Below are 13092 nucleotides of genomic sequence, written 5' to 3'. Positions count from 1 at the left end.
TGTTTGAGGAAAGGGAAAGTATGCGTAAAGCACTCTTGCTACAAACCAAGTATGATGGTTGAGGAAAAACACTTTGTGATTGTTTAAGCTGTAAGTTGAACTAGCTGCTTTTTTCATGGACCATTTTTACTTGGAAGAACAACTGGTAGGCAAACCATAGTTTTTCAGAATTGAGTATTTGCAGACATTTTCTCACAAATGAATGAAGTGAATGTCAATTCAAGGGAAACAATGGACAGGATTTATTACTAATGATAAAGGTTGAATTTCAAGCAAAAATTAAAATTTTGGAAAAAGTCATAAGCACCAGGTTGTAATAAGAGCGTGACCTCTTCCCATGACTTAGCCTTTTCTGATGAGCTCAGTGGTAATGTTGATGGACATGATTTTTTTGATATTGTATAATGAAATGTGTCAACAGTTGAAAGATCTGCATAACTCATTGAACCAATATTTTCCAAATGACCAGTGCTTAATGTTATGGAATCAGGCAGGATCAAAAGATTCAAAGTGCAAGCTGGACCAGTGGATTTAAATGTAACTGGATCTGAAAAGTTTGTTGATATAGTTTCAGATTCCACATTGCAATTAACCTTTAAGAAATCAGTACTTGTTGAGTTTTGGTGTAATATCAAAGAATATAATTATTTGAAAAGACTATAAAATACTCCTCCCTTTTCTAACTACGTATCTGTGTGAAGACAATTTTCTTCATATACTTCAACAAAACAACATACTGTAACAGATTGAATGCAGAAGCAGATATGACAATGAACTCTCTTCAGTTAAGCCAGACTTTAAAGAAATTTGCAAAGCAGTGCCACTCTTCTCACCAATTTTTTTGTATGGGAAAATATAGTTAGTATTCATAAAATGATACTTTGTTAACATGTAATGGGCTTGTTTTTTAAATGAATTAACCAATAGCTTCACTTTTTTTCAGTTTTAATTTTTAATATGGTAAATATCATAGCTGAAACCCATATAAACAGAAGTTCTATGGGGTCCTCACGAGGTTTTGAAATACAAAGTTTGCGAACCACCATCCTAAAGGAAGCTCTGTAAAGCACTTGAGATTTCTTGGAGGAAAGACATATAATTCTAACAAGAACCAATACAAGCTATGCTGATTGTAGCTCCGAAGTACAACCTAAGGTCAGGAGTGATAGCTTCCTGTAGTATATGTAGCAAGACAGTGAGTTCCAAAGTGTAAACTATATAGATGAAGTTGGCACACAGGAGTCAGGGCTATGGATGTGTTTAAATCTTCTGTAGTTCACAGACTGTACACTAATCAAGGCCATGCCATGATTCTATTCTGCAGTAATATTAAAATAATATTAAAATATCTTTCCCCTTCAGATTCTGTTTTTAGGAAACTGGCCACTCCGGAAATATTAAATACCTTCTTAAAAAAGTAGTTCTGCCATTCACGATAAAATAGAAGTAGAATGAACACAGGGCCACCTAGCAGGAAAGTTGTTTCACTGCTCAGAATTTAGTCTGTATCTGCTAACTACCTGGCAGCCTGTCAGTTGTGGTGGCAAACCATACTCTGCTCTGCTCACCACCTTTCTGACTTACCAAGGTCACTGCCTGAATATACCGACTGTTGCTTCTTTTCGAGGGTCATGTATCTAACATGGAAAAGATGAAATGGCTAGGTAGGCCTGGTCCTCACTGCATTGTTATGTCAAATTTAGTACCTGAAAAAATTGCAGGCGTCAATTTCCTTCAACATAGAAACAATGGGGGAGAATTAAACTACTCTTCTTGCCTTCTGTTTATTGCACACCAAGTGGTCTGCTTATTCTGTGCTCCTGCTTATAATGTGACTGACTTGGTACTTTCTGTTTTTCCACGTGGCCGCCACCGTGTGTCTTAACGTGAACTGTTGCAATCAGTGGCATCCTGTGCTGTGCACACTGAAGAACCAAATTGAAGAGAACACCGGCCATACCTTCAACTCCTTGCTCTGCAATCTTTACCGAAATGAGAAGGACAGCGTGGACTGGCACAGTGATGATGAACCCTCGCTAGGGAGGTGCCCCATCATTGCTTCACTCAGTTTGGGTGCCACACGCACTTTTGAGATGAGAAAGAAGCCCCCACCAGTGAGTATTCTCTTTGTAAACATGTTTATATTCTTCCTGCCTCCTGTTACTCTGTGAAGAAAGTAGAGCTCCTGGGTTCAGATTTAGAGGATAGGAGTGTGTGTTTTATTGATGAAATGTGTTGAACTGATCGCTCACCCCATGGTTAACTTGTGGCTTCCAAAGTGCCTCTTCATTCCTTTACTTGCCTATAGACATTGTCTGCCATGTGTCAGGTCCTGGGAGCTCATTGTCATCGGTGGAAAGGACAGGCACAGTCCCTGCCCTCATGGAGATGGGATAAACAGCTATTAGTAATTACTCAGATCATTACAGTTCTCATAATGCTCTGAAGGAGGACTTATAAACGGAGGGTCCAAGCTAGTGGGGGCGAGAAGGGAAGGAAGGAGGCTCAGAGAAGCGGCTCCTGAAGATTTTCCATGTTCTTCTCTGCAGTGTTGCCACTTTTCCATGAGGAAGCATTCCATGCATCCTTACTGCCTTCTCTGCCTTCTCGTGAAATACTGATGAATCTGTAGTTCTTTCAGAGACAGGAAATTAAAGCCAGATTGTCAGAGGTGGTGGTCTGTCCAAGTTCAAGTTCAGAAGCACTGACTAAACTGACTGTATAATAACTTCAGTATTCCATCCTAGCTCTTACATTACGTGACATTTGAGGGCCACAGGCTGTTAATTTTTTAAGTCAGAAAGTATAGAACCTTAGGACTAAGATAGATAGAAAGATAGTAGGAACTCTAAGAAACAAGCAAACCTCTATCAAATTATCGTATTTCCAGGGCTTGTGTCTTTTTCTAACGGCGGTTCCCAATCATTCAGTTTATAACATTAAACCAGTCAGTGTGGAAGGCCTGTAAGGCTGTAAGGCTCTTGAATATGACTTAATCCAGATCACGTAATTATTAGTTAGTCCAGTGCTCATGTCTGTTGTTCATCAAATATACTTCTCTGAGAACACAGTTAATGGACTGGGCTGTTTTCCTGACATGTATTTGGGTTTCCAAGCACAGGATTTTGAAGCATACTGTGTTATTTTTCATTTATGTCATTTAAACACCTTTTGTTGGTTTAGATTTTCTTTGCTTTATTTACACAGAACCTTTGGTCTCTGTTAGTGTGGGATTGTCAGTTATTGAGTGAACCTGCTCCCTGAGCTCTTGGAGTAGGCTTCACAGTTTCACTGGCATTCAGCCTTCTCCTGTGCCCGGGAGTACCACTCGAGTAGCAGACTACCCACCCTTTGCCATATCCTTTTTAGGTCTGGTTATGCTTTGAATATGCAGGCTTTCACTTCGTTAAATCCCAAGTTCACACATGTGACGAATTCGTCCTGCCCTTAGTAAGACTCCTGCTATATGAATAGCAGAGAGACACCACGTCTCATTTTTAAGTACAGATCCTCTTCTCCAGCCAGGTATATGGAACCCCAACTACACGCTAGGTCCTGGGGGCTAAGGCTGTGGTGAATGAGTAAGGTGAAGTCATCTTTCAACTCCGGCAGCTCCTGGTCTGACATGTGCCTTCCTCCTGGAGTCATCCTTCCATCCTCTGACTGGCAAATAAGCGATAGTACATCTCAGATAATCTTTACTGTAATCCTAGTCTCTAGTCCTTCCCAGTTATTTTCTTTGTTGCCTACTGTTTCTTTACACACGTATACATACCACCCCCTTTTTAAAAAAAAAAAAAAATACACACAACTTTTTTGGGCCTATTTATAGATTTGAAGCTTAGGAATTCCCAAAGCATGCTTTCTGGATAATTAATTTTACTCTGTGAACAATTTCCAACTAGTACTAAGCATTAACAGTGTTCTGGAAAACAAAACAAAAAAAAAAAAAAACAGTGTTCTGGTGCCCAGGATACACCCCATCCTTTTCCCCTCCAGGGAGCTGAAGGTCTTCATTTTCTCATATAAAAACATCATTCATGGTGATCAAGAGCTGTTTCTTAGTAGTGTCCTTCAGTTATGTTATAGCTCAGTGCATGGATGGAGAATGTAACTATCTCATAGCATTGTTTCTCAGGGCTACCATTTGGAACAAAATCTGTTTAAGAGGGACGCTGCTTTTTTGAAGCTCTGTTTTCTCAAGGCTTCCTGGCCTGGAGGGAACATGAGTAAAACAAAATATAGGTTGTGAAACACTAAAAATGGGGTAAGTCCTTTACTTATCTGCCAATAGCAACGGAATCTGCACTATAACTGTGGTAGATAATTCGATAAAGTTACAGCTCTAATAAGTAAGAACATTTGAGATATTGAAACAAATGTTGACTGAGGAAAGAGATTGGAGAAGAAATACAAATATGTCGGTGCTGCAGGTTATTGACTCTAACAGTTTTGGCTTCCATAGTCTTAATCATGGTTGAGTTTGATGCAATTGTGTATTCCTTCAATTCTGGCATTTAAGATGGGAAAGTTGAATGTTAATATATTTGAAAATGTAAGCATGAGTAAGTGAATACAGTTTAAAAATGAATTTTTTCCCCAAAACTTATAAGTTCCATCCTTGGGTAAAGAGTACCCATGTTTGAACTTTTTGAAAGACTCCTTCAAGTTTCTTTAACAGATAAAGATCTGGGGCTCTGCAAATCTACCTAAACTAGAAGTTCAGAAGCCTTTTTTTGAGTTGACAGCCTTGGAAATGTATCTTAGAGTACATCATCTTCATCTTGTTATAATGATCCCTTTTCTGAAGGAGTGAAAAGAAATGGTTATTGTAGGTCTGTCTCTATTTTCCTTTCTAAACTCCGGTGATAGCTCTGAGAACATGATTCATACAGCCCAATGTAAAGCATAAATTAAAAAGCATAAATTCAATTAGTCTTCTGTGTGGGTTTTGTAGGAGTCTGACTTTCTGTAACTCAGGGACCTATCTCGGTATTTACCATTATAAGTTGTGATTTTCCTGTCTGTCACCAAGACATTCCTAGTGTGCTAGAGGTTGTGGGAGAGAATCTTTCAAAATCTAGTTAGTTTTTACCTATCAGAAGGAAAACTAATACCTTTTTGAGTTAAGTCACATTTTCTCATCTGTAACTGACAGAGAAAAATCATGAGATTTCCTGCACTTACTTCAAGTAATGCAGTGTTTTAAGACCAAAAAAAAAAAAAAAAAGCATCTGTTTTGGGCCACTTTCAAAGAGAATTATAAGGTTGTGTGGTTTATTTTGCATTCAAACTCCTCCACCCCTGCAGCAGCTGTTTATTTTGGTCTGGCACCTTAAGCAGATCTCTGTAGCTGCTGATCTGAAAGCTGCCCCGGTCCACACATTGCATTCCTAACCATTTCTCCCTGTGCGGAGATGGTGAGGAGATCTTTGTTTCTTCAGCATCAGGGCCCCTCTGATTCATGCAGTTGGCTCAGTCAGCTTCATGCATGCATCGTCCCCAGGACTAAACATGTCACTTCTCCAAGATGCCAGTCCTTGTTCACTGTCGTCTGGTCCCAGTCTGTCAACTCCTCATTCGTTTTTATTTCAAATTACCATTTTCTTTAATGATAACGAGGTACTTGGAAGCAGTTACACTTGCCTGATCTTGCTCTTCTATTCAAGTCTATTCAAGTAGACTTGCCCTATCCCTGCTTTTGTTAATTCCATTAAAGACTGAGTGAACGGCACCATATCGATCTTCCGGCCAATGTCAGGATACACTGTCTTAAGACAAAAGTAAAGCTTACTAAATATATCTCAGCGGACATTTTTTAGAAACCAAGAACCTTTTGTAAACTACCAAGCTGGGCTTGTTAAAGCTTTTCTATACTCCTTGTCCCAAACCCAGTTGTACTTTTCAGACTGCGTCGTGTCCCTGTTGTAAAGATTCGTCTGGTTCTTTTCTCAGCCAGCTTTGATTCTATACTGAAAAACAAGCTAGAAGAGGAACTACAAAAGCTATTTGGCAGGCTGCTATTTCTTTGTCGGTTACCATGGAAACAGTGATGGCTGAATTGGGGGGTTATTAGATAATAGCAGGAAGTTTGGGATGTACTGGAGATTGAGTTGCCAACAGCCTTGTTTTTCTAGCAAATTACTCCTGGGTAAGCTCTGTCCTTGATCAGCTGGATCCTGAGAATGGGAGGGGCTTCTCTCCACCTCGAGCTGATTGAGTTGAAGCAAGTTGGGCATTCTCTAACCACTCCTCTCTCTAGCGCCTTCTGAAGGATGTGAACCCTGTTCATCTCACCACTTCTCATAGTGGAGGCTCCGAGAGCTCCCACAGAATTGGAGCTCCTAGTGCTTCCTTGCTAATTGTTTTCTTACACACTGCTGGGAAGAATGGAGCATAAAAAGGTCAGTTTGATCATAAATACTGACATTGTTCCAGAACTTTAGAAGACATGAGGATATTGAAATCCAAAATGATATAATACTGACTGGCTTACCTTTGAAAATTGGGTAAACCATGTGTAGTATTTCCTGGAGTCGTGCCGACCTCCACGTGAGCCAGCTCCTGCCCCCACTGTTGCTAGGCCTGTCATCCGTACTTACTAGTCCATCTTCCGGTTCTAGCATCTGTCCTGAGAAATGTTAATACCTGAAAGAAATGGTTGATAACCATTGTCTTTTTAATACATACCCTAATGAAATTTAAAAAATCAGATTTCGTTTCCTGTCTCTATCACTGATGTTGGTAAAAAGCACTTACATGCCTCATTTGTACTTACTCCTTTTTTGTAAATGGGGCTGATAGTGGGTAGCTATGATGGGAGTAATAGAAAAGTTTTCCCAGGAAAGACACTGTGAACGTTGTTGTAGTAATCAGTGAATTCTTAAGTGTTATAAATGGTAGATGTCATGGTGACTTTTCAAATGTGGAAATTGAAAAAGGAAATGAATAGCAGTGCAGCTGAACTGTAAGACTCCCTTGGCCTGTGAAATGGCATTCATTCAGGGAGTAGAGGGGAGACTTGGGGAGAGTCAAGTGGCTTGGGGATCAGGAATGGTGATTGAGTTTTTGAGCTCTCATCTCTGGAGTCGTTTATAAATGGTTTGGAGAGGCTGAGCGAGTGAGTGATGAGTATGTGCATGTTTAAGTGGATAAAGCCAAGCAGTCCTGGGAGGGCTTGAATTACCTTCAGACTTGACATCCTTTGGGAAGTTGGAATCATTTGCTTCCTTGGGGCCTTGTCTCAGGCAAGAATCCATGCCCTGACTGCCATTGGGTATAATTAATTTTTGCAAAGAGCCCTCCAGTTTTGTATGGCTGGTGACAGTACTTTAGTCTTAGGAGAACAACCTTTTCTAGTGATTTGTCGTGTTTGTGTTTGTCATGATTGGACATGGGGGTCTGCTTACAAACTTGACTTTTTTAGACCATATCCCGATGGTAGGGTATTTTCCCCTCCTGTTTGCTATACTCATAAGAACTAGTTCTAAGCCTTCTAGTGATTTTCTCATTTTTCACAAGTCACATGTTCATGGGGCATGACTGCTTAGCTGCGTCAGAAAAGAGCTTGGTGAGTTTGAGGAAGAAAGAGGAGGCCCCATGCTGGAGGAGAGAGAGCAAGGGAGGAGAGTAGCAGGGAATGTGATGGGGAAAGTGGGCAGGGCCAGATGCAGAGACTCATGAGCCTGAGGAAGGAGCAGATTTTATTTTAAGCGCGTCAAGGAGCCATTGCAGTGTGTTAAGCAGAAGTGTAACATGATCTGATTGATAATTTTACATGGTCAGTTGCTACTGTGTGGAGCCTGGACTAGAAAGGAGCAAGAGGGGAAGCCAGCTGACCCGTTAGGTGGTTTGTTACACCTTGTGTATACCTGGGATCAAGGCAGAGAAGGAGAGAGGTGGATGGAGCTCAAAGGAGCAGGGATTTTTAAGAGGGCCATGGGAATGATGGTCTGAAAGAGTTCCTGAGGAGTGTTGCTTGTCTCTGAGCTCCACTGGATGTGGGGGACGTGCTCACCTTCCATGTGAGAAAGTTTCAGGGAATTTGGAATCTTCTGGAGACAGGTAGGTTTTAATTAGGACAAGGAAGTGTAGAGGGGACCTTCAGAGCACATGAGGTTGAGGAATTGGGGGTATTTGCTTGTTACTGAATGGGAATTTCAAAGGACACTGTGGACGGGTGCCTGAGGAGGAGTGGGGAGGGGTTCTATCTGTCAGGCTGTGTCCAGCACGGTTTGAGAATGAGTGTTCTGGAATTGATGGGTGACTGCAGGGTCTGTGCTTTTGCTGGTGATTGGCATCAACTGGATGTCAGGAATGGTGGAGTTTGTTCTCATAAGCTCTTAGAGGAAGGAGAGCATTTGTTTTTGGTGTTACAGTCTTAGGTGAAAGCTCTTTCAAGATACCTGTTCCTTTAAGTTGCATTTCTTGGAAATACTATATTGCCCAGAATGGAATCTTCATCAATCAAGCTCTTCTGATGTCAAATGCACATTGAGTATAGCTAGAATGTCTAGGACATGAGTATAAAGCCAAGTTCGTTTTTGCTTAAATTCAGCAACTTCTCATCTCTCTCCCACCTCCAGTACTGTATCAGCAACAAATCTGAACAGCAAACACCACCAGCAGGTGTGTCACACTAAACTTCATCATCCTTGACCGTGTCCAGGCTGGGAGGAAAGCTGGGAGTCCTCATGCTGGGCTGTCTGCTGGGCTGAGCTTTAGATGCCTGCAGAGAGAGCCTCAGCTGCGGTGGACGGCTGCCCAGACCTCCCGGGCCCTCTTCTGGGAGTGAGTGAGGCGCGGGTGAGGCCGGCCTTCGTGCGCTTTTGAGAGCCCTGGGTGGGTGGGATAGGGTGACGGACCACACTTGCCGCTCCCTTGTGCTTAATGTTCTTATCTCCCTGGAACCAAATCAAGGCCAACAATCAGGGCAGAGTGTCACAAAAACCCAGAGGTGGTACTTGTATGTGGCAAGGAAGTGTAAAGCCATTTTGAACAGATAACCTCAGAGATTTCAAATCCACACGTTTCCAGCCAGCCTCCTACGTTAGCAGCTCTTATTTCAGAAACAATGGCTTCTGTTTTTAAAGTAATGTATTTCAGATCGATGCTGAGGATGTCATTTAAAGTGTGGTTTGAGTCAGCAGAACAACTGTAGAGATGACTTTGTAGGGTCCTAGCTTTATTGTCTCTCCATAATTTCCATAACTAGTATGTTTTTTTGGTCAGATTTCAAAACTTCATTAACCACTGCGGACAAAGTCCAGCTGTATTCTTGTATCGGCGCTGTAGGAACAGCTTTGCAGTCCAAATACAGCAGCGAGGGTAGATGATCCGCGAGGCAGCCAGATTCTCAAGGGCAAGGCAGCACAACAATTGGGGGGCGGGGGGACCTGAAAAGAAATGATTTTAAAAAGGGGGGACTGTTGGCCTAGTCATAAGTTGGAAGATAGGGCAAGCAAAAGGACAGGTGGCCTCAGCAGGTTCCTCAGCTGGAGCGCAGGCCAGCATTCAGTTTTCCAGCATCATTTCAGCCTGCGAAAAAGCCTTGACCATTCTTCTCAAGCAACCCTCCATAGGTATGATTCTTGGACCACACAGCCGGGGGACTCCTATTGTGTCTGTTGCCATCTGGAGGAAACCCTTTGCTTGACCCTGCGGACATTCTGAGTTACAGCTTGGTGTTTTCTTGGCTTTGAGCATGACGTCTGGAATAAGTTATCTCTGTCTGCAGTTTCCCTTTCCTCATAGCCTCACTCACTCTTGAAAGACCCGCCTAGACACATGCCCACCACTCTGCTGGCGTACGGATACCGCTGACACAGCCAACACACCGGCCTGTTCTCAGTCACCATTCTCTTGTACTATTGGTCAGCACATCCATCACCTCTCTGCTGAAACCCAACCATCTACTAGCTGCCTTTTCTGTCTCCTTTTGGCTTCTGAAATACTATATTATCTTCGTTATTCGCATACTTTCCTCATTGCCACTTCTCTACCTCCTTTGAGGTTTTTTTTACCTTTTTACCTTCAACCCCTTAAATATGGATGTTCAAGATTATCTTTGATTCTGTTACCTTTGTCTGCATTGTTTTTTGGAGGTTATAAACTGGCACTAGATTGTAAACACCATGTGGTCAAGGACCATTTCTGTCTTATCATTATGGCCCCAGCATTTAGCACCGTGTGTGTGTGTGTGTGTGTGTGTGTGTGTGTGTGTGTGTGTGTGTGTGTATTTGTGTTTGTACGTGTCAGGATCTTTTGAAGGAATAAGTTTATAAATAAGGTCTCCTTTGTTCTTACAGCTTCAGCCACTCCTTTGGTGGGATGAGTTCTGAATCTCTTATTTCCAGCTTTGACTTTTATCTCAAGTTCCAGTCATCACTTTCTACATCTTCATGAGATATTTCCACTTATAACAGCGTATGTGACTTCTAACTTGAAATTGTAAAATCAGCTCTATTATTCTCTCAGAAAAACCGTAATTCCATTTGCTGATAAGTCCATTTATGTTCTTATCTCACTATTCTCTTGGTCAGTTTAAAAATATGTTATTTTCAGTTCTTTACTGTTCTCTTATTTTAATTGTTTCAATTCCTAAATTATCTCAGTTTTTTCTTAGAGTGACTAAAGAATTCATCGCACTCACAGCTGCAGGCTTCACCCTAGACTCTTTTTACCATGTGTCTAAAACTAAAATGACTTTTTTCTACCCTGATGTCCTTCATTCCAGTCTTTTCTCCCTCAGTTTTGTCTTGATACCCAGATGTCAGATATTTTCAGAACTAGTTCTGGAGTTCTCATTCTCTGTGTGTGTGTGTCTCCTTCCCCCTCCCTCCCCACCCCCAAACATTGATTGCGCACCGGTGGTGTACGAGGTCCTATGCTCACTCTGGGGTATAGCTCACTTTGGGGAACATGACAAATATGGGTCCTGCCCTCTTGATGTGGGGATGGGGTCACAGGAGCAAGGTAATAATCAAATGAACAGAGAGAAATAATTGTTCTGAGATCTGAGTTTGGATTTTAAGTACGGTGGGCATGAGATTGTGACATGATCTGGTTTATATTTTAAAAGATCACTCTGGCTACTGTGTGAAGAATAATTTGGGGAGAGGCAAGAGTAGGAGACTAAAGAAAAGGTGGTTCCAGTATCTTCAGTGGGAGATGTTGGTTTGGATTAAGATGGTGGCAGTGGGGATGAGGTGAATGAATTTGAGGTATGTTTTTGAGGGTGAACCAACAGAACTTGCCAGTAGTCATTTAGACGTGAGGGCAAGAATCAAGACTGACTCCCAGGTTTCTGGCTTGCGCAGCTGGTGGCGTAGGTGCTGTTCACTCAGGTGAAGAAGGAGCAGGGGTCTTTGCCTTTGATTGTGGTCTGTTGGAGGTGGATTTGTGGAGGGAGTCAGAGTTCCGTCTGCATGCGAGGTGAGGCCTGAGACTACGTGAAATAGGCCGCTGACTAATTAAGTCTGGGGTCAGATTTCACTTGGGAATTGTTAGTGATAATAGTAAAGTGATGATGGTAAATACAAGTGTATAGTGCTGGCTCTGTTCTGAGTGCTTTCCACATAAGCCTCCAGGAAGCATATGAAGTTGATACCGCCGTGTCCCCATCGTACAGACGAGCTGGGTGCAGCGCAGTGTTAAAGCACGTGGCCAGCGTGGCTCATATCTACTTGTTGAATTGAACTGAAACTAATAATGTAGATATTAGGGAAAGCTATGGAATTGCACATTATCATTCAGGGCAAGACAACAGAGAAAGAGGAGCAGACAGCCAAGAGTGAGCTCACTGCTTTCATCACTTTTTCAACTCAGAAGTCTTTATTTGCTCCTCCTGGGCCAAAAGATAAAATGTAAACCCCATGGCCAGATTGTCAAATCTTCACATAATCTATGCCCAACCTCCTTCGGTCTCTTACTGTTCCCTGCACGATTGCACCATTTTACTAAATTATCTCTTTGCTCCTTGGGCATGCTGTCCACCTTCCAATTAACTTAAGTCCTGTGTGGGCCTCGGTGGCCCTCTGTAGCCTTGAAGCCTCCCTTGATGCCTCCAGTGCAGAAACCAGTAATAGTAACCTCATGCCAAGGGTTGGCTGTGAGCTTGGGAAATGAGAAACAGGTAGCAGGCTTCTATTTTGCTCATTTGTGTTTTGTTTTTAAAAGCATCTTCGTAGTAAAAAAGATGGAACATGTTTTAGATAAGTAGCTCATCTAAGAGACCAGAGATGATGTGGGAAACTGAATGTTTCTCTGTTGAGAATGTCTCAGATCATTCCTTTGGAAGTATATTTTGCTTTCAGCGGCCTTTTCTGATTCCGTTGGGGTCACTGAGATGAAGAATATGATTCTTGAAGATGAAGTAGCATTTGTGTCCTGCTATTTCTATCAGGCACTACCATGGGGAATGGCAAAGGGGGAATCAAAGAAGCCCAGCGAATGACAACTGGCTTTGCTTGAGCATTTACCAGCCAGCGAGGATGACAAGACACGCTCATAAGAGGAGGAGACATGTGACGGGTCCATCAGCAGCACAGCTGGGCAGCTCTTGAGCTGAATCTGGTCCTCAGCCTTATTTTGTTTATATTACCCAGTGTTTTAAAAGAAACTGAATGAGCTGCCAAAATGTATAACTCAGGAGCTTTCACGTAAAAATCTCACTTAGCAGCTTCCCTGGAAAATCCAGATCAGGCACCGCGGGGGAACTGAGCTGGCGCTGCAGAGCTAGTGCTGTCCGGTACTCCCTGGTCGCCACTCCCCGCTGTGGTACACGAGGCCCACACCCCTCATTTATGCTGCCTGCTGGTGTTCGTGACCCTTACGGCACAGTCAGGGTGCCGTGCGATTAGGACAGGCACTGTTACAGGATTTCAGACGGAACAGGTCACTTCAGAGAGCACAGTATAGTGGAAAGTATACAGGCTTTGGAGCCAGGCAAACGTTAAGTTCAAGTTCTAGGCCTGCCTGCTTCCTGCCGGACTGTCGCCTTAGAAACGCACTTTCCCTCCTTTGCCTAAGATGAAATGGATACTGTCGCCTCCATTAAGAGGTTGTAGTGAGGAGTAGCCGTGAGGTAGTAAT

The 13092-nt window shown here is 42.5% G+C and overlaps 1 protein-coding gene across 4 annotated transcripts in view; it reads left to right on the top strand.

The window, feature by feature from the left end:
• The window catches only part of ALKBH3 (alkB homolog 3, alpha-ketoglutarate dependent dioxygenase), a 138142-nt gene that overhangs the window by 11051 nt on the left and 113999 nt on the right, over positions 1-13092 (top strand). For all 4 annotated transcript variants that reach the window (XM_081064399.1, XM_081064396.1, XM_081064397.1 and 1 more), the window contains exon 8: positions 1905-2114. In XM_081064399.1, coding sequence (XP_080920525.1) covers positions 1905-2114 — 210 coding nt within the window. The remainder of the gene's footprint in view (positions 1-1904; positions 2115-13092) is intronic.

This window comes from Rhinolophus hipposideros, assembly GCF_964194185.1.
Source record: "Rhinolophus hipposideros genome assembly, chromosome: 10".
NCBI classification, from domain to species: domain Eukaryota; kingdom Metazoa; phylum Chordata; class Mammalia; order Chiroptera; family Rhinolophidae; genus Rhinolophus; species Rhinolophus hipposideros.
The sequence above is the reverse complement of the archived record's forward strand: the minus strand, read 5'-3'. Positions and strand labels throughout refer to the sequence as shown.